General features: G+C 35.6%; 1 protein-coding gene across 7 annotated transcripts in view; it reads left to right on the forward strand.

Moving 5' to 3' along the window:
- The window catches only part of grip2b (glutamate receptor interacting protein 2b), a 388,262-nt gene that overhangs the window by 194,036 nt on the left and 166,987 nt on the right, over positions 1 to 27,239 (forward strand). The window contains exon 1 of one of the 7 annotated variants that reach the window (XM_073937528.1): positions 21,050 to 21,566. The exons of the other annotated variants lie outside the window; for them this stretch is intronic. Within the exon in view, the coding sequence (XP_073793629.1) occupies positions 21,524 to 21,566 (43 nt within the window). The 5' untranslated portion in view covers positions 21,050 to 21,523. Of the gene's footprint in view, positions 1 to 21,049; positions 21,567 to 27,239 lie in introns of those variants that run through there. 7 annotated transcript variants of the gene reach the window in all.

The raw sequence follows: 27,239 nt of genomic DNA on the forward strand, positions 1-27,239 counted from the left end.
ATACTTGTTTGTTTTATTTTTGGCTTTTGTTTTTGTCTTACCTGCTTTCTGGAACCGTTCTTCACCAGATTCAAACCCCAATGTCGTGGTCAACTCCGCTCTGCGTCTCAAATGCTCAGACGTACATGGCAAGCCACTGAACAAACTGGTAACAGTGGAAAAGTCCACACAGAGGTAAGCAGGCAGTTGCTAGCATGAAAAGGATTAGCATCACACTGCCCCGTAGCGTTCTTTTTAAACATGAAATGTAGCCATACGTTCCTCTTGCTACATAATATGTGACCTCCAGAAATGTAGCTATGTAGGGCTACATTTTGAGAATGAGCCCTACAAATAGTTGTATGTTTTAGCACTTTTTATTTTAGCTTTTAGCTATGTTTACAACTTTATACTTGTTTTGCTTCTGAATGTGAAACAATTTTTGATGCGTGTGCTAAAGATGCTAATTAACATACAGGTTGTATAACAACAAACAGAACAGTTGTATCGAGATTACTACTGCTTTAGTGCCTCATACTGTTGATATACTTTTTCAAACTTCATTCTTACATAGCTTTTATTTTGGATACGTAGTGTATTATATTTGTTGGTATTTAACTAGCATTAGCTACCTGAAGATTGTGTGCATATATCAACTCTCATTGTGTTTAACGTAAAAATAACTGCTCTGGATAAAATGTATTTGTCTTAAAAGCCTGCCTAGTTAAATTCCCCTGCTGTTTGCAGGCAGTCAATCATCTTATTGGATCAGGATTCAAATTAGCCAAGCTTATTATTTTAAAGACAGGTTTATGCCTTTTCATTATAGCCCTGATTGTCATTTCAAATATAATGCTGGGGTAAAATCAGCCCCTCCTTTTCGGGATGGCATGCTATTAGCCTCAGATAGACATATCAAATGTCTCATTTTCATTATTCATAATGCAGTGAGTGCAGATGGGTTTTTCTGACATGTGCGCAGCCTTACTGCCCTCTACTGATTAATACCTGCCATACAATATTCATATCCCATCCTCATAAACTTTCACTTATATCTAGGTGAAAAACACAATTGATTTGGGTCAAAATAATGAATATATTGAAAAAGTATTACTCAGAATGACGCATGTGTGAATCTTGATGCTGGTAACACTTTCTGTGAATAAAAATCTCATTTTTATTCTCATTTTCTAAGATTGGGATATTTTATCACTCGTTTGCGATCATCCACTTCTATGAGTTAAAACACTACAACTACTTGGTTATTCAGACCACAAAAAGCCACTCTTCCGTGCTATTTAGACAGTAAATTAAAGTTCTTCAGTCTGTTTTATGGTTGTTGAACCGCGCATATGTCAAAGACAGACACAGGAGGTTAAGTGTGCCTTGGTTCAATGAACAAACAATATCGAAGTGGCCGAAGGCAATCTGAGAGTGAAATAAAATGCACTGTCAAAGATCCAAAATATATAATCTTTTATGAGTGTCCTGTCCTCTGGCTGGATCACTAATGGCATCATTCAAGGCTGATGCTAATAAACGGCAGCGCATTACTGCAGCTTCCTGGTCTGGAGACCAAAGAGCTTGTTGATGAGCCTGACAGAACTGAATCTGTTTGCACTTTTGCTGTCATTACAAGTCATTACTGCAGTTTTACTTTCCATTTGGTGCTTTTACAGCAATACTGTTATTTGGCAGCATGAAAACTTTTTTTTGCCTGATCTCACGTTAAAACGTAACTATTTTATATTTTGTTAGTTTAGTGGCTAATTCGTATGTGTTCGTATGAAAATATACGATTTTTAAAAGTAGGCATGGCGCCTAAACCCTTAAACCCAACACTCACTTCAAAATGAGATTGTATGATTTCATACAAATTAGCCACTAAATCAAAAAGTTACGAATTGTTGTGATATAGCGTTGCGCAAACCTATCCAGTACATTTAACTGAAATACAGTAGACTAGGTTTAATTTACTAAAACTTTTGGTGATAATTTTATCTAAACCAAAAATGTACTGAATATTTGTGTGTTTTTTGTAATTTCATTCTTTCTTAAATCAGCAACATGCTAACGTCAAACGTTTTGAATGTAGCATTGTGTGCACTGTTAAAACCTAGCTGTGTGTGCGATGTAATAATAGCAATTTGCTAATTTTATTAAAATCACTTTAAAATCCAGTCTGTATTTTGTCTTTAGTTAGCATCATGCTGACATCTTGTGTTAGGTTAGCATAACATTCATTCATTCATTTGCTTCTCAGATTGTCCCTTTATTAATCAATAATCAACTGCCAACTTATCTAGCATATGTTTTACAAAGCGGATGCCCTTCCAGCTGCAACCTACCACTGTGAAACAACCAAACACACTCATTCAAACACATATACTACGGTCATTTTAGCTTACCCAATTCACCTATACCGCATCTTTGGACTTGTGGGGAAACCCACGCAAGCACAGGGAGAACATGCAAACTTCACACAAAAAATGGAACTGACCAGACCGAGGCTCGAACCAGTGACCTTCTTGCTATGAGGCGAAAGCGCTGACCACTGCGCCACTGCACCACCTGGCATGATAACATTCATTGTGGTTTAATATGGTGAGTGGGCCTGACAAACCACCTGTAAGAGACACACCCTTTCCCTATCTATATGTACTAGATATTTTCTTATAAACACTATGTTACTAAATGCTAAACTAACTTAGACTTGTCATGAAATTTATATATCGCTGTTCTCTGCTAATTTGAAGTGCTTCTTTTATCCTCATTTTTAGTTGCTTTGGTTATAGTGTTTGCTAAATGAATAAATGTAAGTGGATGCAAAATATTTAACATCAACGCTTATTAAATACTCTTTTAAATGCAGTCTTCTGTTCTTTGCAGAGTTTTCTTATGCTAACACCAGCGTTTATTTAAAACACTAGCTGCGTCTGTTTTCGACTACTACTCAGTAGGTACTGCATTTGAATTTTTATGTACTACTCGACCCAGGGGCGGACTGTGACAAAAAAATCAGCCCTGGCACTGTAGCCACACCAGCCCACATTATCACACCGACACACCCCCACCCTCGGACACGCACATTCACTACTTTTATTTGTGTACAGATGGTGAAATAATATGAGCAGTACCATATGTAATAGATATTCAATAGATATTTATTTTGTGTTTGGACTTGTGAGAGAAACCGGGAGGAAACCCATGCGAACATGCAAACTCCACACAGAAACAACAACTGACCCTGCCGAAGCTCGAACCTTTGACCTTTTTGCTGTAAGGCGACAGCGCTATCCATTGTGCTGCCCCCTTTAGCACTGCCTTTACGGTCCATCTCTGACTATTAGCTTGTGTTGCACCTACAGTTTGTTTGACATTCTTGCCAGATTTTGATTATGTACGCGTAACCTCTGATTGGGTCAGCCTATCTCTAAACCAGCTAGCCATTGCCGATTGGGCCAATGCTTAACATTTATTATTATTACTATTATCATCATCATTATCATCATCATCATCATCATAATATTCACATCTTGCAAGAAACAAAAACTGCCTGAATGTAAAAGTAATAATTATGAATTTTTTTTTAAATAAAAAATAGCATACCGGCCCACATTTTAAAAATGGTCCAGCCCTTCTGGCATTTGCCAGAATTGCCAGATGGCCAGTCCGCCCCTGACTCGACCATTAGAAAAGTACTTTCTATACAGAACGAATGTGAGCACTATGAATGGAACTCAGATGTACTACATCCACTATTTTGTCATTATCACGAGACCTACCCACGTCAGTTGCGTCACTTTACTCCCATTCAAGAAATATCTCGTAGTGCATCATGGGATAGAGTAGTGTCCATCCAATGCGCACTTCAGAATCTCGCCGGAAGTAGTAGGTCATCTGGGTACTTCTCGCATACTTTTTTTTCGAATTCTATGGATTTGTACATAGGCTGCTACTCGGCACAGTGTTTAGCGGGCTATAAAAGTATGCAATTTTGTTTTTTTTGTTAGCAACATGCTAACATTGACGAAGGCTTTTACAATCAAGTCCTGTGCTTTTTTAGGTTGTTAGCTTAGCAGCATATATGTTAACATCTAACTTTCAAAGTTCTAACATCAATTTTATATGTGCAGTGTTTGTATATGACTTATGTTACCTTAGACTGTTTATTCATTTAGAATTAAATCATTCTGTGTTGTTTAGCTTAGCAACATATTAAATAATCTTTTATTCAGTTGCCGTTTTAGTCAGTGACATGCTAAAATCGGAAATTTTCAGTAACTTTTAAATCAAGTTTTGTCATTTTCTGTTAGTTTTCAGCACAATTTCAAACAGATTACATTTTGAATATTATTTGGCCACTTCATATTATAGGCCTCGCAACATGCTAACTCAAACCATTTGAATAATTTAAAATCACACGATTTAGGGTTTAGCTTAAAAATGCTAACTTCAAATTTACTTTAGAACTTAACTTTCGCATTTAGTATTTTGTATATATTAATCGACATATTTTTACTAGCAAAACCAATGACTTCAGAGCAATCAGATTTGGGCTTTTATATAACCCTGCTGAAAAATCCAGCTTAAACCAGCCTAGGCTGGTTGGCTGGTTTTAGCTGGTCAACCAGCCTGGTTTTAGAGGGGTTTTGGCCATTTCCAGGCTGGTTTCCAGCTATTTCCAGCATGGTCTTAGCTGGTTAGGCTGGAAAATGACCAGCCAAATCCAGCTAAAACCAGCCTGGTTTAAGCTGGATATAGCTGGTTTTGACTGGACTCCCAGCTTGGCTAGGCTGGTCAAGTTGGTTTTAGCTGCCTGACCAGCTAAAACCAGACTGGAAATGGCTGGAAACCAGCCTGGAAGTGGCCAAAACCCCTCTAAAACCAGCCTGGTCGACCAGCTAAAACCAGCTGACAAGCCTAGGCTGGTCTAAGCTGGATTTTTCAGCAGGGAAAGGCTACTTTTTTTAACTGCTCTGCTTAACAGGTGTTCCACAAGCAGTCTATTGTCAAGCTGCAACCGAGACTACAATAAATCTAACAAGACTGAAGCTGAAACCTTTCATTCAGTTCCCTCTCGTTGCAGGGAAGGTGACACTAAACAACAGACAAATCCACCTCGAGCAGCAACCATGTGATGTGTGAAGCTCAACACAGCCCAGGTTTTTCCTCTCTGTGAAAGCGATACGCTTGAATCCCGGTGGATGCGAGCAATCAGGATGTTGCAGGAACAAGAAAACGCTCCAGAGAGGAGCTGATCAAAGCGGCTTCTCTTTCCCCGCCGCCGTCTTGTTGACTTGTGATGACACAAGCACAGACTGATGAATATTTGATCCCATCCGGGCTTGCACTTGACACAACTAGCGCAAACCCAAAGAGCGGCGGCACAACAATTTGAGACAGCGTGCGAAAAAATATCTGCTCACGTCTGGCGCCCACCATATTATTATTTTCTTCTTTGTTAGAAGAGGACAGGGTGAGAGAGAGTGAGGGGAATACGTAAATGTCCTATTAATTTATTGAAGCTGTTTGCACCATTTTCAGAAATTGCAAAGGGAGATGGAGCTATTTTAGAGTCGACATTGTGTACTAACAATTCTGCATTAGTAAAACATGCAAGTAGAGAAGTGGCCTTATTTCTTAAGAAATACAGAATAAAATATTAGTTTTTTTATTATGCCGTGTAATGCAGATGATATAAAAAAGAAGGCTTTCATTAATGGTGACACCAATTTTAATCCAGATCACATTTTAATCTACAGAGTGAAAGACAAATAAATTAATAAATATGACCAGTAATCACATTCAAAAAGAAAATTAAGACCCTTTTTATTTGAATTCTGACCATAATTATTAATTTCCTTGTTTGTTTTCAATTGCATTTTTTTAAGGAAGTAAAAACAGAAAATTTATTTTAATACTGTGGCTGCAAAATCAAAAACAAAGACAATAAATTTGAGGCCAAATGATGACAAAATAATTGTAGCAATAAACTTATTTCTAGTTGAAATGTATTTAAATATATATTAATAATTCATTCATTTTTCTACAGTTGAGTCCCTTGTTTATCAGGGGTCCAGTGGCGTAGCGGTTAAATCCCCGCCAACTATTCTGGCATATGTTTTACACGGCGGATTCCCTTCCAGCTGCAAGCCATTACTGGGAAACACTCATACACTCATATTCACATACACACTCATACACTACGGACAATTTAGCTTACCCAATTCACCTATACCGCATGTCATTGGACTGTGAGGGATACCGGAGCACCTGGAGAAAACATGGGGAGAACTTGCAAACTGCAAACAGAAATGCCATCTCGCAAAGCTGGGACCCTGCCGCCCTTATATATTCTAATAATGTAGCACAGGGGTGCTCAATCCTGTTCCTGGAGATCTACCCTCCTGCAGATTTCAGTTGCTACCCATATCAAACACACCTGAACCAATTAATTAGGACCTGAACACCATTTGATAATTACAGGCAGGTGTGTTTGATATGGGTAGCAACTGAAATTTGCAGGAAGGTAGATCTCCAGGAACAGGATTGAGCACCCCTAGCATATAATTCTTCAATAGACATGTACATGCGTAAAAAAAAAAAAAAAAAGTATGTGCATCTGAAACATGGAACAAAACATACCCTAAGTTACATATTTCAGATTTGCAAAATGTGTACAGCGCTCTCTAGTGGAGTTTTTGTCTGAAACATGTTTGAGATTTTGGAAAATGCTAACAATAGCCTGATAACACTGAAAGCCTACGTCTCTTCATGCAAATCACCATCCATTAGACAACATCACTACACAATGCATCACGTAACAATCATCAGAGGAAACATAATTTCAACTAGTCATTACAATAACACGTAACCCACGACGAAATTCTTTCTGTATGAACAGGTGTGCGCAGAGGTGTGCGATTACTTATTTTAAACATTTTCTTGGTCCTACTACCTGTCTCAAAATGCACAATTTTGCTCCAACCCTGATCAAACACAGCTACTCCAACTAATGAAGGTGTTCATGACTCTTGACCACCCAGATTATTTGGATCAGCTGTGTTTGATTGGGTTGGAGCAGAACTGTGCAGAGCTGTGAACCTCCGGGAATTGAGTATGAGACCTGTGTGACCTACACAGAATATTAAAATACAAACAAATACATTTGGACAACTTAATGATTTCTATCAGAATGTGAAGAGACTTTCAACCAGAATAACACAAATGATTTCTGAGGACAATCACCTTTTCCACTAATTCATAGCCATTGTATTTTATCTCCTACTATTCTAGGGATGAGTGCTTAATATCTTGCCCCTGACAAAAGACCACAAAATATAATTGGAATTCACACAAAGGACATAAAGTTACAGCACATCATTTATGTGCTACTAAACGGGAAAATGATGACTGTTCAGTGCAAAAAAGTGCTCTTGGTCAGTCTGTCTGGCTTTTTAACAATTTAAAATACTGTTCATCCATTCAATGTATACATCCTATTGTACTGGGTAAGATCCTGCTCTGAAATGGAAACTAATTTAATTAGATTTAAATTAGAGCATAGATCTTAGTCATTGCTAGTCAAATAAGCTAAAACTTGGGTATTTCTGCTAATACCGTGGTTGTAGGAACTTTTTAAATGTTACTAGTGTTAAAGCTTCTTTAAACTTTATTTTAAGGTAGTTTTTCCAAAGTGATTCATCAGTTGCATAAATTAGGCAAAGTTCATGTACATAATGAAATTAATTTGTCATAATCAGAGTTTAAAACCATACATATATTCATTTTCTTTGGGCTTAGTCCCATATTTATCAGGGGTCGCCAAATCAGAATAAACCACAAACTATTCTGGCATATGTTTTAAACATTGGATGCCCTTCTAGCTGCAACCCAGTACTGGGAAACACCCATACAATCTCTCATTTCAACACACACTAATACACTACAGCCAATTTAGTTTATCCAATTCACCTATATGTCTTTGGACTGTGGGGGAAACCAGAGCACCCGGAGGAAGCCCACGCCAAAACGGAGAGAACATGCAAACTCCACATAGAAATACCAACAGGCCCAGCCAGGACTTGAACCAGCAACTGTGTTGCCTGTTTAAAATCATATCTTACTATTATTTCTTTTTTTTTATTTTCTGTTGTTTGTAGTATGTTTAAATCTTATGGCCGGGTATTATGAATTAGTATTAGTACAGTATTTTTTATTTTATTTTTTATTTTTTTTGCTTGTTTATTTTACAGGGACACTACACTTGACATTGTTATACAAAGATAACCGATGTTGTGTACATAGGGCATATAGCATAAAGCTAATTTGCAGCCCTCGTCCCTGGTTATGCTTTACATTATAAAAAGAAAAAAAATAATAATAATAATAAAGAAAACCGGCAAGAATAAAACACAATACAACAAACATGTACAATATTTACAGAGCCATAAACATAAGATGCAAGTCCATATGGATAAAGAGAAATGTAAATGGGACCAACCTGAAAGAGTAATGCTTAATGTTCACATTGCTGTAAAGATTTCAACCATTCTTTCAGCTTTACAGCAAAAACTGGGAGTTCTGATTGTAACTTTAAATGAACAGGCATGGCATTCCATAGATGTGAACCTTTTACTGAAAAGGATGACTGACCCACCGCGGTTCTGCATCTGCGGATTCTACAATTCCCACTTACTGCCCCTCTAGTCTTCGCCCCATCACTACTAAATTTATTTATTAACTCACAAACTACTTTAGGAGCAAGACCATGTATACACTTAAACATGTTTTTTAAAAACGAAAACTTTAAAAAACTATCAACTTAACAAATTATATTTTTTAAGAATTTGACAATATTAGTATTAACAACCCACCAATGATATGCCCAACAAATCCCCAGCATATCCATTTATATAAGAAAGAGAATAGCCCTTAGATAGACCACTATCACTCTCAAATATTAGCTCATTTCAGTCTTCCTGCAATCTCCTCTTGTCAGTAGTGCAGGGTTATTGCCTCTAGTGCTCAGTATCCTCAGGGTGGATCAGACAAATTTAATTCCCCTATACTGTTCCCATGAGGAAGCTTTTGGCTCAGGCCAAAGAAAGACCAATAAACCCGGCTGTGAGAGTTCAGAGGTAATGTCTGCTAGAATGGAGAGAGAGCTGTTAAAAAACAGGTACAATATGTGTTTTATCTCTAGATCCAAGTATGAGCAACAGTTGCAGTGATACTCATTTTAGGGGAATTAATTACAATGCAAATGGAAAATATTTAGTTTATTCGATGAAATAAGTCAGAAATTCATTCTGAAAAAAATATAGAAAAGGACCATTCATTAATTTTCTTGTCGGCTTAGTCTTTGGACTGTGGGGGAAATCGGAGTACCCGGAGGAAACCCACGCGAATGCAGGGAAAACATGCAAACTCCATACAGAAACGCTAACTGAGCTGAGGATCGAACCAGCGACCTTCTTGCTGTGAGGCAATGTGCTACCTACTGCGCCACTGCGTCGCCCAGCAAAGGACCAAAAGTATATAAAAGCATTAAAACAATGTACCATTACAACAATGTCTTGTGATAACTCATCAGTGTCCTACATTGACCTGCATTTAAAAAAATAAATAAATAAAAAAATAAAGCTTTTAGCTGTTTGGAAACTTTCATGGCCTGCCTTCTTCGGTTTTTTAGACATCAATACAACAGGGTTAAGATCTAGACTTAACTTAAGGCTTTTCCGTAGCCCTCCATTTTCTAAGGTCGTTATGTTATTTCAAGGTTGACTTAAGGCTCAGCCATCATAGCAGTAGTCTTGAATTCAAGTTAGCCCTGGCTTTAAAGGCATTGCTTCAGACCTAAACTGAACTTTATTTGGGCAAACAAGTACCACAGATCTACACTTTTATCTAGGGATATTTTCACTGTAACAGTTTACAAGCTCTTATATTTCATCACAAAAGTACAAATTCAGCTTTCTGGTGGACATTCTAGTCAAAGACAAAAATTAAAGTTTGAAGTTGCCTGAAACTAAAGAAGTAAAGAATTTGGAAATGTATTTTGAAGATTAAAACAGTTTGAATGGTAGTTAGCATTTTACTAATGACATATGGCACATCGGATGGATTTGCTAACAGATTTTTAGCACAATTCACACACTGGTAGCACATTTTAGCATATTTTAACTTGTTTTTAATATGATTTACTTCACTGCTAGCATGTTTTAGTACAGCCCATTACACAAACTTTTAGCATGTTTTAGCACATTATTAACATGCTTTTTTAAATGATTTTTTACATTGCTAGCATGTAGCTTGATTTAACGTTTGCATATTATCATATTTCTTCAGAAAAGTACAAATATAGCTTTCTGTTAGTGGGGCACTTAGATTTATACTATAAGATAAGCTTGAACTGATTATCTCTACTAAGCAGTTTTCTTGAGGTATTACTAGATTAAACAAACAAAACAAGTTTGTTAAGGTCAGGATTAGAGATTGACTTGAAGTTGCCTGAAAATATAAAGAGTAACTGTAAAGCTAATGTGAAGATTAAAACAGTTTAACTGATGAGCCACGTTAGCACTTTGCTAATATGTCTTAACAAATTTGTTTCTAGCATAATTTTTTACACTGTTAGCATGTTTTAACATATTTCTAACATGTTTTAACTTGATAAAGCCCATTAAAGTTCTTTAACAATATTTATTAACACAATTTACTACATTGCTAGTAAGCTATTGTATGTAGCTGGATTTAGCATTTAAAAATGTCATGTTACTGACATAAACTGACACACTGCTAACATGTTTCTAGCATGTTTTTAGAACATTTCTAGCAATTCTGGTATGGATTATCAATGCTCTTCTGGCATAAATTTGCATAATGTTAGCATTTTTGTAGTGGGATGTTTCATTCAATAATTAAAATTAACACACTGCTAGCAAGTTTTAGCACAGTGTTAGCATGTTTCTAACATGATTTTCTAAAATCTAAGCATGTTTTAGTCTATTTCTAACATGATTTAACAGCAAGTTGTAATGCATGGCTAGCATGTTTCTGATATGATTTACTGTTCACTGATAACATTTTAATAATGTTATATATGCAGCAAAAATTGGGTGATGCTGTGGCGCAGTAGGTAGGGCTTTTGCCTCACAGCAAGAAGGTCGCTGGTTCGAACCTTGGCTCAGTTGGTGTTTCTGTGTGGAGTTTGCATGTTCTCCCTGTGTTCGCATGGGTTTCCTCGGGGTGCTCCGGTTTCTCCCACAGAATGTGGCACAGGTTAAATTGTCTGTAGTGTGTGTGTGTGCGTGTGTGTTTCCCAGAGATGAGTTGGATAAATTGCTGGATAAATTGGCGGTTCATTCCGCTGTGGTGACCCCGGATTAATAAAGGGATTAAGCTGACAAGAAAATGAATGTATGAATGCAGCAATAGCATGTTTTTAACCCAACTTAGCACGTTTCTAAGAACATTTTAGCACACTGCATGTTTTAGCATTGTCAGCATGTTTCTAACATGATTTACCACACTGCTATGCTTCATATGTCTGACAGGATTTAGCACACAATGTGTTATAACACATTGCTAACATGCTTTTAAAATAAATTTACACGTATTTTAACACTGTGCTACTACCATGGCCACCACATTTGTTCCATGAGTTGGCCCTATGTGTGCTTTGGTGTAAATTATGTAGAAACATTTACAGTAATTATTTATGCCAGTTATTCACTTGTATGGTTGGTTTTGATGTATCCAAATCTCCTTATTGGAAAATCACCTAAATATTATACAATATATTTATAACTCTGAATCAGTAAGCCGGTTGAGACCGACTGAAAGTGTGTTGTAAGTTGAACAGATGCAGCAATGCTATAATTCACAAACATGTCCACCCTGTGGCTTCTCTCTTTTGCCTGTGAACTGAATTAATAGTTATGTCATATCATTTTCTATACACATAACTTGCTGAACACACACACACACACACACACACAAAGAGAGAGAGAGAGACATGTTTTTTCCTGCCGTCTTTGCAATCCCAAGGCTCTAAAATGACGCTGTGCTGCATCATGGTCATTATTAGCCGTGCATGAAGTCGCTGTATCACACTGGCATTCTGATGTCTTTTAAATATCTCTCACTATGTTGATCCTGCCAGAAATCCTTCTGGATATGATGCATGTGGACTTTTTTGCAAACAAACTTTTTGTGTCAGAGTGTTTACTGCCATCTGCTTAAGACTGGCTTAATATTGTAGAAGAAGTGCTCCTTTGTAACGTGATATGTCTGATAATGACTGAACGTACTGGAGAAATACTACAGCCAAGTGTAGTAAACATGCTTGTTTTTATGGTCTTTTGAGTTTTGGGTTGGTAAGATAAATTAATCAATGTTTTCCAGATTCAACCTACCACTGGGAAAAGCTGTTCATTAGTACTTATAAAATACATAATCTGCACAATCCTACCTTAAACCTAAGCCCCACTCACTATCTGTCATGGTCACCAGTGATCAAGAATGTGCAGATGATTTAAGAACTACAAATACCATCATGCACTTCACTTACACACCTGGTACAGATCCAGATTGCAACACACACAACTGAAGCAGTTCAGGACTAATCAGATGGACCATATAAACATTGAACACACAGAGGGACTTTGCCTTAGTCCTGTTCAACTGCAACTTTACAAAGCGTTATCCCATTGTCTTGCCTTGCAGTATTTTATGTTGTTTGCCGCCTGTACCGAACTCTTCGCCTGTGATCCCGACTATTATTTTGGATTATCTGCATGCTTCTGTTTGTTCCTGTTGGACCATTGCCTGTCTGACTAAGCTTTCAATAAACTGCACATGGATTCTCAACTCCGTTGTCAAGCGTTCTTCAAGTTACAATTTTAATAAGCAGTAAATTAGTTTGTTTATTGAGCTAACAGTAATAGTTTATTAATTATTAGTTTATTCATAACAATAACTGTAATATAAAATAAAGTATGACCTAAATATTTTTGTAATTTTAAATTAGGTGTTTAATATTATTCACAAAATAACAAAACGGATAGATCATATACTCTTCCTGTTACTTTTTGTCAATAGTGTTGTCCCAAATAAAACATTAACATTTTTACTAACTAAAAAAAAAAAAAAACTGTATCCAACTTCAAACACTTTTTTTTTTACAGTTGAATATGTGCATCATCCAAGTATTTAAAGTGCACTTATTCCTGGGATGTGTTTGGCAGAAATTTTTATTGGGTACGTTTTCAGAATTAGCCTGGGTTGGCATCAGTATGCGATTTGGTACACACCTATTGTAAAAAAAAAATAAATAAATAAAAAACTTTTGAACATTAACGTATAACATACATACACATGCATGTTGACAGCTCTTGTGGCAATACTACTACTAATGGTAAGAATTTTAGGGTGCTTTCACACCTTCCTTATGTGGTTCGATTGAATCGCACTAGAGTTCGTTTACCCTTTTGGTACGGTTCGTTTGGGCAGGTGAGAATGCAGCAATCGTACTCGAGTACCACCGAAAGCGGACCAAATAAGCGTACCGAGACCTACTTAAAGAAGTGGTCTCTGTACGCTTTCAAACGAACCCCGGAGCGGTTCGTTTGTGGTGAGAATATGATCTGTACTAAAACAGGTCCAATCGCAAAAAGTACTGCGCGTTTTGGACTAATTCAGCTGCCGTAGGCCGATGCGCTGTGCATTATGGGATATGGAGGAAAAATATTTGTTGACAGCGCTTTACCAACAGAGAGAGAGAGAGAGAGAGAGAGGGGGGAAAACATTACCTGATGGATCGTTGGTAATATTTACGCAAGATTAGCATGTCGCAGTTTAGCTAAATTAATTCATGTCTCCTCCTGAAGTGACGAGCGATGCATTAAACACTGTTTTCCAGCCGCGGCCGCGCTTCATTTTCGTAATGCATAGTTTGTCTAAAGCAGGGATACAATCAGCCAGCCCAGTCATCCCTCCAGAGTAAAAGGTTTTGTTTACCTGCGGGAGTTCACTGGCATTTTCCCGCACGTGAATTCTGACCAATCAATAAGCAGTTTAGAAAATATGTTCAACAACATCTGGCCAATGAGAGATGTGGATTTTGTCAGATGGCTGCATTTTGGTTCGTTTCAACTGGTTCGGACCAAAGCCAGCAGTGTGGTGCGAAAACGACCCAAAGACGGCAGAAAATGCAACAATGTATAATTTATTGCCCTTGGTGCGGACCAAATTAAGCGAACTACAGATGTGAAAGCAACCTTAAAGAAACAACCTCGAAACACAGAACATTCGTGACATTATAGTTTCATTTATCATCACTAATCAACTACTACAATTAAATTTTGTAAGCAGATTTTTGTTTGCTCATGATATTACATCACATTGATTCTGTCACTTGCAAACACAGATCCTCTGTTTCTAAATATTTGCTGTGTGTCCCAGTTTAAGCAGCAGTGTTGAACATTCAGAGGGTGTAAATAATGGCCTCTCTCAGGAGACTCTCTCTTACTTTTAGTCTCTCAGGCTGTTCCTGCTCACCTGAAGAGACCAGTTTGAGTTTGTAGCAGCAGCTTCATCTTTCAGTTTCATCATGTTTCAGCTTCAGGGAAAATAGACCGTTTACACAGACCATAGAAATCTGTACATCATGTTAAACTTATATGAAATTGCACCCCAAAAATAAATATTGTTGAATGAACATGATTTAATCCTACTATAGCACCAATTACACATCGAATGGGCCCATTTCACATTTCTGGGTTTCTCAGTAGCAGAAGTCATCATAGTTGGGTCTTCAACATAAGCTCTTTCTGAAAAAGTAGCCCTATGTACATTACTGTAGATCGCGAATTACGTATCCAGAAGTAAGAATGGCTGCATTTCATCTTTTAAACAAATATGGGTCCAGATCAGTCTAAAAAATAACACATTTACAAAATAAAAATTATACATCCACAACACGATTCACATTTACAAAATCCAAATTGTAAATCTGTAAACACACAACTCATAAATACACAAGTAAAAATCATAAATATTTACACCAAATGAGTTGAATATGTGAATCGTGTTTTGAATTTATAAATTGGATTTTTGCATTTTTGTATTATGTTTTAAAAATACAAACTAGATTTGTGTATTTTTAAATTGAGCTTTATATTCATGAATTGGATCTGTGTACGAACTGGATTTTGTAAATATAAATTGTGTTGTGGACGTTTGAATTTTATATATATCATATATATATAAATATATATATATATATATTTCATAAACAAAAGCTACGGGATGTTATGATGCCGTCCTTTATGTGCTTACCTCCTTATGGCAGGCTTTTCTGCCAATGTACCACCTGGGACGTATTTCGCGACCTCCAAAAATGTATAAAGTACATTTTCAGAATGAGCCTGGGTTGATAAACTTAGAGCACATTAAATGGGAGAGTACAACAAAACAATTTTTACAATCCTATTTGCTGAAATAACAAAAGAAAAACTCAACAATAGTGTTATCAGATTTACTGAAAATAATCATGAATGGTTTGTTCACCATTGTGGTAATCTGCGTTTTGCTCTCTTTGACTTCATATCTTATTTTAGTTTGTTTTCTCTGGTTGCTATAACTGTGTGCTATGGCAAGAGAAAATGTACACTGTACACATGTTTTATTAAGCATGGCTTTACACAATTTGAAGGCTGTGCTTGTCAAAATTAGACTTAAATGTAATGAACGGTTCACATGAAAAATGGAAAATGTGGTCCTTGGGGATGCATATAATCAACATAGGCTCATTCTAAAAACATAGCCCTACTGCTAAATTTCATCTTCAAAACAAACGCTATGGATGGCTTTTCCACTGTTAGCAATTTGTCCAGTGGCATAACATGTACATTGGCGGACTTGAGAGACAAAGATGAGTTGACCACGACGACAGGATTCAAGTTCGCTTAAGGACAGTTCTAGAAAGCGGGTAAGACAAAAATAGAAGCCAAAAAATAAAATAATCAAGTAAATAACAGGGTGATTATTTATCATTAGATCTCGCCTACCCTGTCGTTGTTTATTGGAAGGAATGCGTCAAGAGAGCGGCCATTTTGGAACAGGGTAGCGATCCATTGAAATGAATGCGGGGCCAAGGTACAATGGAGGACAGTGGCCATCCAAAGCTAGAGATATACACATATACACATATATCTATGATCAGAGGTTTGCCTGGATGTTAGTATTAATTTTTTTTTTTAAATTACGAAAATTTTAATTTTACATCACTTTTCAACATTGATGGATCAGTGATTGATCGCACAGGCATTCCTGAAAAAAAGCTTGTGTTTGTGTTTTCGGAAATGTACTATCCACCCTCCCTGTTAAATTTGATCTAATCCGTGTTCTAAAACACACCTCCTCTCCTGCTTTCACTTCTCATACTGACAGAGGGAGCGATTCGTTTGTGAATGTATCTCCTTTATAAACGACTCGTTCACTAGCCGACAATATACAAGTTTCTGGCAGCGCAGCATCTCGATATCATATTTTTTTTGCATTGTTTGCTGATTTTATTTAACAAAACTAGCATAAGGCGAGTATTTAGTGCGAGTTGGAGCTAATTTGCCTTATGATGAATGCAATAAGTGACTGTTTTATCATCAATAACGTTACCTGTTTAGCACAAAAGTTCAAAACATACAAAAATTTAAAAAACTAAATCTTACCTATGAAATGTTCTGCCTTTGTGCTTTGTTTTCTTTGTTTGCTCGTTACTACACCTGTAGACAGCGATAAAATCCTGCATCTTCACGTAATAACTCTGTCTTGACTAGTGCGGTTGAATGACGTTTGTCCTGGGAGCACTGTACCGCTATTGACGCATGCTCAGGGTCCATATGTGATATCTAGTGTATACATCTATGAAGTTAGAACAGCAGGCACGAATGGCACTCGCAAGAGAAAAAAAAAAAAAAAAACATAGCTCTTGGGACGTATTTGGTTCTGTCCAAAAATGTATATAGTGGTACATTTTCAGAATGAGCCTGGGTGGCTAAAAATGCAAATAAACGGCTAAAAAACACAAACAGGCAAAACTAAATTAACCCCTCCTGCCACTCCTGGTGACGCATTGAGGTCTTATGATCGATATGTAATTGGAACAACTAAACATTATTTACAAAATTATTACTTTCAATTACAGAAAATCACAAAAAAGGGGTTAGAGTTAGGTTTATAATATAATGAATATATTATTGATAATTATTGATTAAAAGCCTGCAATCTCAGTTCAATCACAATTTTATTTCTAAATTAGTGTCGCCAAATCTATTAAACTTTATCACAAATGTACTTTCAAATATATATGTTTTCTAATTGTTTCACCTTTTGTCTTATTAACCATACATAATATTGTTATTTCTGCTTTAAAATAGATTCATATTATTACAGAAAAGCAAGTAGGCCCTTCCAGCTGCAACCCTTCAATGGGAAACATCTACACACATTCACTCAAACACACATACACTATAGACAATTTAGCCTACCCAATTCACAAATGCAGCAAATGTCTTTGGAGTTGTGGGGGAAACCGGATCACCCGGAGGAAACCCACGTGAACACCAGGAGAACATGCAAACTCCGCACAGAAACGCCAACTGAGCCAGCCGACGCTCAAACCAGCAACCTTCTTGCTGTGAGGCGAACGTGCTACCCACTGCGACAGCATGAAGCCCTATAGCGATCAAAATAAATGTTAATAGAGTAACTTGATGTTTCAAGTCAATGTAGAATTAATACCTATTGCACGGTTCCCTGGAATGCTTGATTCTGATCGGTCAGTCACAACAATCCAATGTATGCTATTACCCAATATCCACCCTTTAAACTAAAGCAGGCTCACACAGCTACTATAAATAATCTTGACAGTAAATTACTAAAGCTCATATCAATATGTTGTGTGTAATTATTTTGTTTTGTGTCAAATTGCTCTGTAATATGCAGGATAATGTACATTTAGTCGGTCCTGATTGCAAGTAAAGGTCTTCAGTTTTATATAACAGTGCTTTGGTTTGCAGCAGGCTGCTAATAAGCATGTTGGGGTTTATTTTGCAAGAATAACCTGCTAGATATATACTTTATCACCTAGATATGTATGGTTGGTGACAAACAACCATTAAAAACCAGTTTGTTACTGAATCATTCATGCAAAAGCACTAATTCATCAACGCGGACAAGCCACATGTGTATTTTGTCAATATTTTCTTCTAAAATGAGCCTTTTTCTCAGGCTCCAGTGTGTACTAAGGCCCTATCATACAGCCGGCGCAATGTGGCGCAAGGTGCGGCGCAATAGTCTTTTGGTACTTTTAGCTCGGCGCAAGGGTCATTTTGAGGTGTTGCGCCACACTGTTTAAATAGCAAATGCATTTGCCCTTAAATGTGCGCCCATAGGCGTTCTGGTCTAAAAAAGCAGGCGTGTTTTGGCGCGTTGCTATTTTGAGAAACTGTAAATAGTCTGTTCTTTAGACCAGAACAGCGCAAAGTGCGCCTTGCTTACACACTACAAACAAGATGCAGAGCAATAGGCAAATATCTTTAGATATGTAAAATATATAATATCTTAAGGATATATATAATAAGGATATATATAGGATATAAATATAAATTATTAAAATATTACAAAACATATTAATTTCTAGCCTACATGAAGATTTAAAGTCCACTGCCTTACTTTCTTCAGCTCGGGAGGCTTTTTCAGTTCATTCAATTTGCTTTTGTATAATGTTATTATTATTAGCAGTATTATTTGTTATATCCATATTTATATTTATTTTATTAAAAACAAGCTTAGATTTGTCCACCTGTCAAATTTTAGACCATATAGGGCATGGCAGGTGTATTTGGAAATAACTCAGTATTTTGACCACACTTGGTTATTATTGTTAATTTATTCGTTTGCTAGAAATTAGAACTGAATTTAGAAATAGTTTTGAAACAAATCTTTGCGCTTAAGAAACGAAATTAATTATTTATAGACTAATTGATGTCTGTGCATAAAGGTTTCCCTATCCACGAGAGCAAAAGCGATAGTAAACTTACTTTACGTCAAAATGCGCTTATGGCGCGACGCAGCTGGCTCTTAAAGGGAATGGGAGATGAGACTCTAATTGGTTTATTCTCAAAACACACCTATAACTCATTAAGAAAATAAACTGAACCCTTTTAGACTATGCGCCATGGCGCAAAGCGGATTTTCCCGTCCTTAAACTAGCAAAAATCTGACACGCCCTGAAAGCGTTTGCGCCCTGCGTTTTGCGCTCTGCGCATGGACTGTCAAAATAGAGCCCCTAGAGTCATTTCAATCTTTATATTGCTGTTAGAGTGAAATAACTTAACAATAAATATCTTCTTTATAATTCCATTGAAAAAGTCACTTATCTTGGATGACCTGAGAGTGAGTAATTTAACAGCAAATTTAAACATTTTGGATGAAATATCCATTGAAGTTAAGGTTTTTTGCACCAGATGAGGTCTCTGTTCTTTTCCAACGTCGTTCTGACCTTACAATGAAAAAAAAAAAAAATAATATCCAGTATTTTTTTAGATGTTGAGAGACTTGGCTCTTATATACAAAGTAAAATCAAATGAATGCAGTGAATGAGACTCTTCTCCTTGAAGTGAAGCATCTAGCTGACTTAAAGCTCTTACTACAGAGGCGTGTTTGGATTATTGATTAAATGAAAGTCATCACTACAGTACGAGCCTGTTGTTGTGGCTTCATGTGTTGTGAAGAGCAGAGCTGCATGTTAAACGCTGACGCTGGAAATTACTGATTCTGAGCTGCTCAGGGAATAATCGTCTGCACACTGCAAACTACAGGAGGCTGATTCATACAAAAATTAAACATCCTTTGTATCTAAAACAGCATCTTGTAGTATATTTCTAGACTTGAACATTTGTTGCTTGTGATCATTAAGTAAGCTGTGCATAAAGACTCTTATTTGTTAATTTATTAACATTATATCATAGTTAAAAATAATAATAATAAATGTATATGTTTTCATATGTATTTTATATGTTGTATTTTGTAATAATTTACAAATATTGTTTTACATATTTAAAAAATGTACATGCATGTTGTTGTATGCAGATTTAAGTACATTTCGTTGGAACAATAGTATTTTTAAAATATATTTTTGCACTTATTTTCATGATAATATAAATGTTTGTTCATATTATTACTATTGTTGTTGATGAAAATAATAATAATAATAATAATAATAATAATAATAATAATAATAAATGTATTACATATTTAAAAAAAATATTTATGCATAGTCAGTATATATTTAAATACATAGCAACAATATTATCAATTTTGCAACAACAGCACTATATTCTGGAAAATTATTGGTGCATATTCATATTTGTTTATATTATTGTTCAAAAGTAACTTTCCCCAACACTGCTTACAAGAGTAAGCTTTCTATGAGTAAGAGATTCGAGTTTTATTATATGATTTCTCAAATCAAGAAAGTTGCTGGTTCGAGCCTCGGGTGGGTCAGTTGGCATTTCTGTGTGGAGTTTGAATGTTTTACTGTGTTGGCGTGGGTTTCCTCTGGGTGCTCTGGTTTCCCTCACAAGTCCAAGGACATGCGCTAGTGAATTGGGTAAGCTAAATTGTCTGTAGTGTTTGTGTGTGAATAAAAGTAAAAGATATGCTGGATAAGTTAGCGGTTCATTCCGCTGTGGGGACCCCTGAGTAATAAAGGGACTAAGCTCAAAAGAAAATTAATGTGAAAAAAGGCATACACATGTTGTGTATGTCCATTTCTCTTCATTAAAATCTTTGGGTTAATGTTCATGAGTCTTTTAGAGATCTTGTGGCTTTAAAAAAAATAATATCAAACAAACTGAATTTAAAAAAAAAAAACTATGAAACATCTTTAGGCAAAACTGTATCAATATCCCAACCCTGCATAAACATCACATTCATTTGAGCCGAGTATCTTTTCCAAACGTGTTGGGTCCAAAACCCAATCCAACAGTATCAACAATGTAGTTTTGATGCAGGCTCTGAAATGAGGCGTCAAAAAAGCGAAAACTTGGACTTGTGTAAACCCCGTTATCTTCAAGTTTATTCAGGAAGGCAGCAGTTTGAGGGCAGAGAGGAAAAAGGGAGGAAAAAAAACTAGGGCATCAAAAGTCCCGAAGGCTTTGAGCATACATTTTGCATGTATTAATCACAGCGCGAGCAAAGGAGGCAGAGAGATGGAGAGATGGTGACTTCGCATTAAATGACGGCTAATAACGACTAATAACCGCAGCTCAGATGAGTTCATTAAAAAGACAAAGGTGGGCAACGTGTGTAATGCAGATATACAGCTGGTTTTGATCGCGAGGCTTTGATTTGTTTGACACTGACTGACAGAAAAAAGTACCTCAGTGACTTAGGCGGAGCTGGAAAGACGAAGTAGAGAGAAAAAAGCAAAAGCCCGGGAATATTTGCCGAGCTGAGGAAAAGGAGAAGGACTATGCTCTTCTTACAGGCTATCCTGAGGAAACGGACACTGAAAGGTACCAGAATTTATTAATTATGATCAAAGGCTTTCTTTCATCACCATCTAATGTTCAATTTAGGCATTGCACGGCAGTGGCGCGCTCAAAATAACGCGGTTAAAAGGCACTGCAGGTGAGCAGAGTAAAATGAACTAGTAGTTGATCATTCTTCTAAGAGTTATTAAATACATATACAATTACACGTGTAAAATGCCACGTCAGATAGATAAACGATACAGTTTTTCTTTATTATGCACTAATTTGCATACATTTTCTGCACAAAAACCATGTTTGATTTGATGAATTCAGCTTCAAAATTATTGTTTTATTTTCTTGATATTAGAGTCAGTAGTTGTCACAGAAAGGATTTTGTAAATCTTATAATTCTGCAAATTCTTCAAAGAGCCAGAATTTGTTATTTTATTTTGTATATCTATCTATCTATCTATCTATCTATCTATCTATCTATCTATCTATCTATCTATCTATCTATCTATCTATCTATCTATCTATCTATCTATCTATCTTTAATTTATTTTGTAGATCTATCTATCTATCTATCTATCTATCTATCTATCTATCTATCTATCTATCTATCTATCTATCTATCTATCTATCTATCTATCTATCTATCTATCTATCTATCTATCTATCTATCTATCTATCTATCTATCTATCTATCATCTTTAATTTATTTTGTAGATCTATCTATCTATCTATCTATCTATCTATCTATCTATCTATCTATCTATCTGTCTGTCTGTCTGTCTGTCTGTCTGTCTGTCTGTCTGTCTGTCTCTGTCTGTCTGTCTGTCTGTCTGTCTGTCTATCTATCTATACAGCACCATTTATCTTGCTGTATGTATTTACAGTATTGCAGGTCTTTATTGTAAAGTACACAGAAATGATCACAATGTAACTTTAAAATGCAGTAACATAACTGGCCTACAGTAAAATACAGTTCATATTACAGTTGAATACTGTGTAATTTACAAAAATCGGTAACAGTGTACAGAATAAAGGAATAAAATTGTGGAGTCTGGTGTACAGTTGAATACAATATTATCAGCTTTCCTGTAAAACTGTAATTATTTTCATATTATTTCCCTAGTGCTTTTCAACAGAGAGATTTTTTCCAACATATTTTTTGAAAGTAATAGTTTTATTAAACATTTTCTAATAACTAATAGTTTTGTCTTTGCCATGCAGACAGTTCATGTTTTTGTTTTATTTTACTTGTTATAATGCAACTTGTATTCAGCTCAAAAGTGAAGCAGAAAAGCTCAATAAGGTTAAGGTTAAGTTAGGTTAAGTTACAGTTAGGCAAGTCATTATTTGGTAAAAAGTGCTTTGTTCTATACCCAATCACAAACATTAACAGGTCTAATAATTTTGACTTTAAAATAGAAAATCAGATACTACTATAATTCTTCTTTTTTAATTCTCCTTTACAATTTATTTATTTTTTTACTTGCAGTGCCTTCAAGCTCTTTTGGCTGCCATTTTAATCACTATTATTAGTAATACACTGCAAATTTGCTGTATAGAGGCAAAATTTATATTTATTCATTCATTTATTTATTTTCCTTTGGCTTAGTTCTTTTATTCATCAGGGGTGTGAACCGCCAACAGCGGAATGAACCGCCAACTTATCCAGCATATGTTTTACACAGATGCCCTTCCAGCTGCAACCCAGGACTGGGAAAAATCCATACACACTCGTTCACACAGACACTCATACACTACGGCCTATTTAGTTTATTCAATTAACCTGTACCGCATGTCCTTAGGCTGTGTTAGAAATCAGAACACCCCGAGGAAACCCACACCAACACGGGGAGAACATGCAAACTCCACACAGAAATGTCAACTGACCCAGCCGGGACTTAACCCAGCGACTTTCTTGCTGTGAGGTGACAGTGCTAACCACTGAGCCATCGTGTTGCCCAATTCATAATTAATGGTTTGTTAATAGCAATAAAAAGTGATCAAAAAAGAAAACAGTATTGAAGTCGACATTCTTCAAAATATCTTCTTTTGTGTTCAGCAGATTAAAGCTGCACAAACAGGTTTTGAACAAGTGGAGGGAAAGTAAATAATGACGTTTTTTGGGGGGTGAACTATCCCTTTAAGCAATGAAATGGACATTTCGGGTCAGTTCACCCAAAAATGTCCTCATTATTTGCTCACACTCAAACGGTTCTAAACCTTTATGAGTCTCGTTCTTTGTTGAACACAAAAGGAGATATTTTGAAGAATGCTCAAAACATTATTTTTGCTATTTGTTCAAATTATCTAGCTCTAATGAGCTGAATCAACACAAAAAGCTTCACGGTGGCTCTGTGATTAGCACCTTTGCCTCACAGCAAGAAGGTCACTACTTTGAGTCCCGCCTGGGTCAGTTGGCAATTCTGTGTGGAGTTTGCACGTTCTTTCCATGTTCATGTGGGTTTCCTCCAGGTGCATGGTTTCCCCCATAGTCCAAAGACATGCGCTATAGGTGAATTGAATAAACTTGGTTGTAGTGTATGAGTGTGTTATGAGGTTTCCCAGTACTGGGTTGCAGCTGGAAGGGCATCTGTTGTGTAAAACATATACTGGATAAGTTGGCGGTTCATTCTACTGTGGCGACCCCTGATGAATAAAGAGACTATACTGAAGGAAAATTAATCAAGACACTTCTTGAGGTTTTTTGGGACAACTTAATTGTTTTTTGTTCATTCCACTTAAATTTGCTAAAACAATTAAGTTGAAATTTGTGTTGGGACAACATGAAGGATTTGTGTGGAATCCAACATTTTTTACAGTGAATGTTGAAAAAAAGCAGCCACTGACATCCATAATAATAATAAAAAAAAATACTACGGAATTCTAAGTTATTTTTCAACATTTTTCAAAATATTTTCTTTTGTGTTCAACAGAAGAAACAATCTTAAATGGGTTTTATATTATAAAAGGAGGAGTAAACGATGACAGCATTTTCAGTTTTGTGTGAACTATCCTTTTAAACAATTTTGCCTTGAAATCTGATTATAAATTTGTGATAATGGCAGTTGAAATGAAGGCATATCCCTGTTTTGGAAAGAGTGGGATTGGTTGTATGTTGTGAAACCTATTTTGTTGTTACTTTGCGATGCTGTTAGTGTGTGTCTACTTTAGGTTTTCTGCGTAGGTTTGATTCTCTTCTCAGATGTGTGTTTATTGTCACCCTGGTGCCGTTGTTGGTCTTGCTGATCAAATATTCATGAGATGCTAATGAGCACAGCTTTAAAAATCTCCACAGGTGAGAGGAATCTGCCACCTGTTGGTGAGGAAAATTAATGGACGGTCCACACGTGTCTTGTTTAAACCAGAGCGTGGTTTTGTTTAGCTTTTTTGTTTTGTTTGTGGAGTTTGTATGTTTTCCCTGTGCTGGCGAGGGTTTTCTCTGGGCGCTCCGGTTTCCCCCACAGACCAAAGACATCCACTGTAGGTGAATTGAATAAACTAAGTTGACTGTAGTGTATGTGTGTCAATGAGTGTGTATGGGTGTTTCCCAGTACCGGGTTGCAGCTGGAAGGGCATTCACTTTGTAAAACATATGCTGGATAAATTGGCGGTTCATTTCGCAATGGTGACCCCTGTTGATTAAAGGGACTAAACTGAAGGAAAAAAATGAATGAATGTTTTGTTTGCTCTCTTTTGAGAGTTTTTGTTTTGTGTTTTGTTCAGTGCTGTTTTGTGTTATAAATAGTTTTATCAACTTGACTTGTTTTGTTTCTTGTTGGTCATTTATTTAATGTTTGCATCCTTTTTTATGTTAGCAACATTTTATTTGATACTTTAATATTTTTACTTTTTAAGTAATTTTTATTTGATGTTTAATGTTGTTTTGTATTTTGTATTTATTTACGCATCTTTAGTTGTGTTTCGTTTATTATGTTTCATGGAATAATTGACGACAACTGTGTCATTTTATAAGATGTTTTTGTTTTTATAGCACATTTTATGTTTAAGTAATGATTTTATTTTATTTTATTTTATCTACAACACATTCACCCAAACATCATTATATTATTCTTAAAGTCTTAAACATAATTTGTTAAGTTTATTTATTTATTTATTTTTATTTAATGTTTTCTTTGCATTTAGCATAATATTGATTTATTTATTTGTTGTGTTGTTTTATGTTTTGTATTTATTTATGCATCTTTACTTGTGTTTTTTATTAAATGTTTCAGGTAATGAAAAATTGATAATAAAGGTGCCATTTTTTAAAATGGATTTTATTGTGTAGCACACATTTTATGTTTAGTTAACACATTATTTTACATTTAATTTAATTTAATTTAATTTAATTTAATTTAATTTAATTTAATTTAATTTTTAGGTGTCAGTCTTTATCAAAACCTTTGTTTAGATTTACCAAACCTTCACTATATAATTCATTTTAGCATCTTACAGTTATTAAATCCTCTTTGAATAATTTTTAAAACATGTTAAATAAATCAACATCACAGCCATACATGAACATCACAAAATGTATGCAATGTCATTGTTTTTTGCTGCCAGATTTTTACATTTTTTTAATAGCACTTACAGTAAAACGGCATTGTTTGTTGTTAGTATATACATGTACATACTAGACCAACACCTAAATTAAAATATTTTCAGTGAACAATTTTGACACCAGTGCAGTCTTTGTTTAGATTATATATACTTTAGTTTTGTGTGTTTCTGCTATCTGCTATCATTTCTGCTATCACCTTAAAGGTTTTAATATTTTGATTAATCACCTGTGTTCAGGCGGTTGACAGTGACAACCTGCAGACTGCAGACTGTGTCCTCATCCTAAAATTACCTGTTTTTCAAACACAATATCTGTCATGATTAGCATTGTTTGAGCATCACTTGCAACATTTTGTTTTCGCAATCATTAACACATTGTCAGTTATAGAAGTCCTCACTTGCCCTCAAAAAAAAAAAGAAAGAATTCAAAGATACAGAGCTAGAATTTAGAAACAGCTTGTCAGAAGTGCAAAAAAATGAAAAGACATTACCTCAGACTCTGACGTGTTATAAAGTCAGAATAGCAATAAGTAAACTCAGAGTTGTGAGAAATAATGGCAGTGTTGTGAAGTTAAAATCTAGACAAACCAGAATTGCAAAAATATTTTCTTTTTCTTAATCTTTTTAATTGTAATATATTTGTAATTCAAGTTTGTAATTGTAATTTGTATAATTATCCATTTAACTGTTTACTGTAAAACAATCCAAATGGTAAATTACTATATTTCCTATGATTGGCCAGCTGATTCGAATGTTGCCACTCAATTAAATGGGTGTTATCAATGATTATCAGCTGATAGATATTAGAGCTGCACGATTCTGGCTAAAATGAGAATCGCGATTTTTTTTTGCTTAAAAATAATAATAATAAAGGTAGCCTATGGTAAAAACAAACATATGGCAACATCAATAATAACATTTTGTGTAGGTCTACTGGTAATTCTATTCTACTTATAATAATTATGATGTTGAATTATTATGTTTGAGATATATGCTTGCAATCTGTCATATTAGACTAATTTATTAACTGGTAAAATCAGACATTTGCCATTATCAGATTATATTCAATAATATATAGGCTAGAGTAGTTATACTGACAACAATTGTAAACATTTATTTTCATGCACAACTCATGAACTCATT

The sequence above is a fragment of the Danio rerio genome, chromosome 22 (genome assembly GCF_049306965.1).
Source record: "Danio rerio strain Tuebingen ecotype United States chromosome 22, GRCz12tu, whole genome shotgun sequence".
Lineage (NCBI taxonomy): Eukaryota > Metazoa > Chordata > Actinopteri > Cypriniformes > Danionidae > Danio > Danio rerio.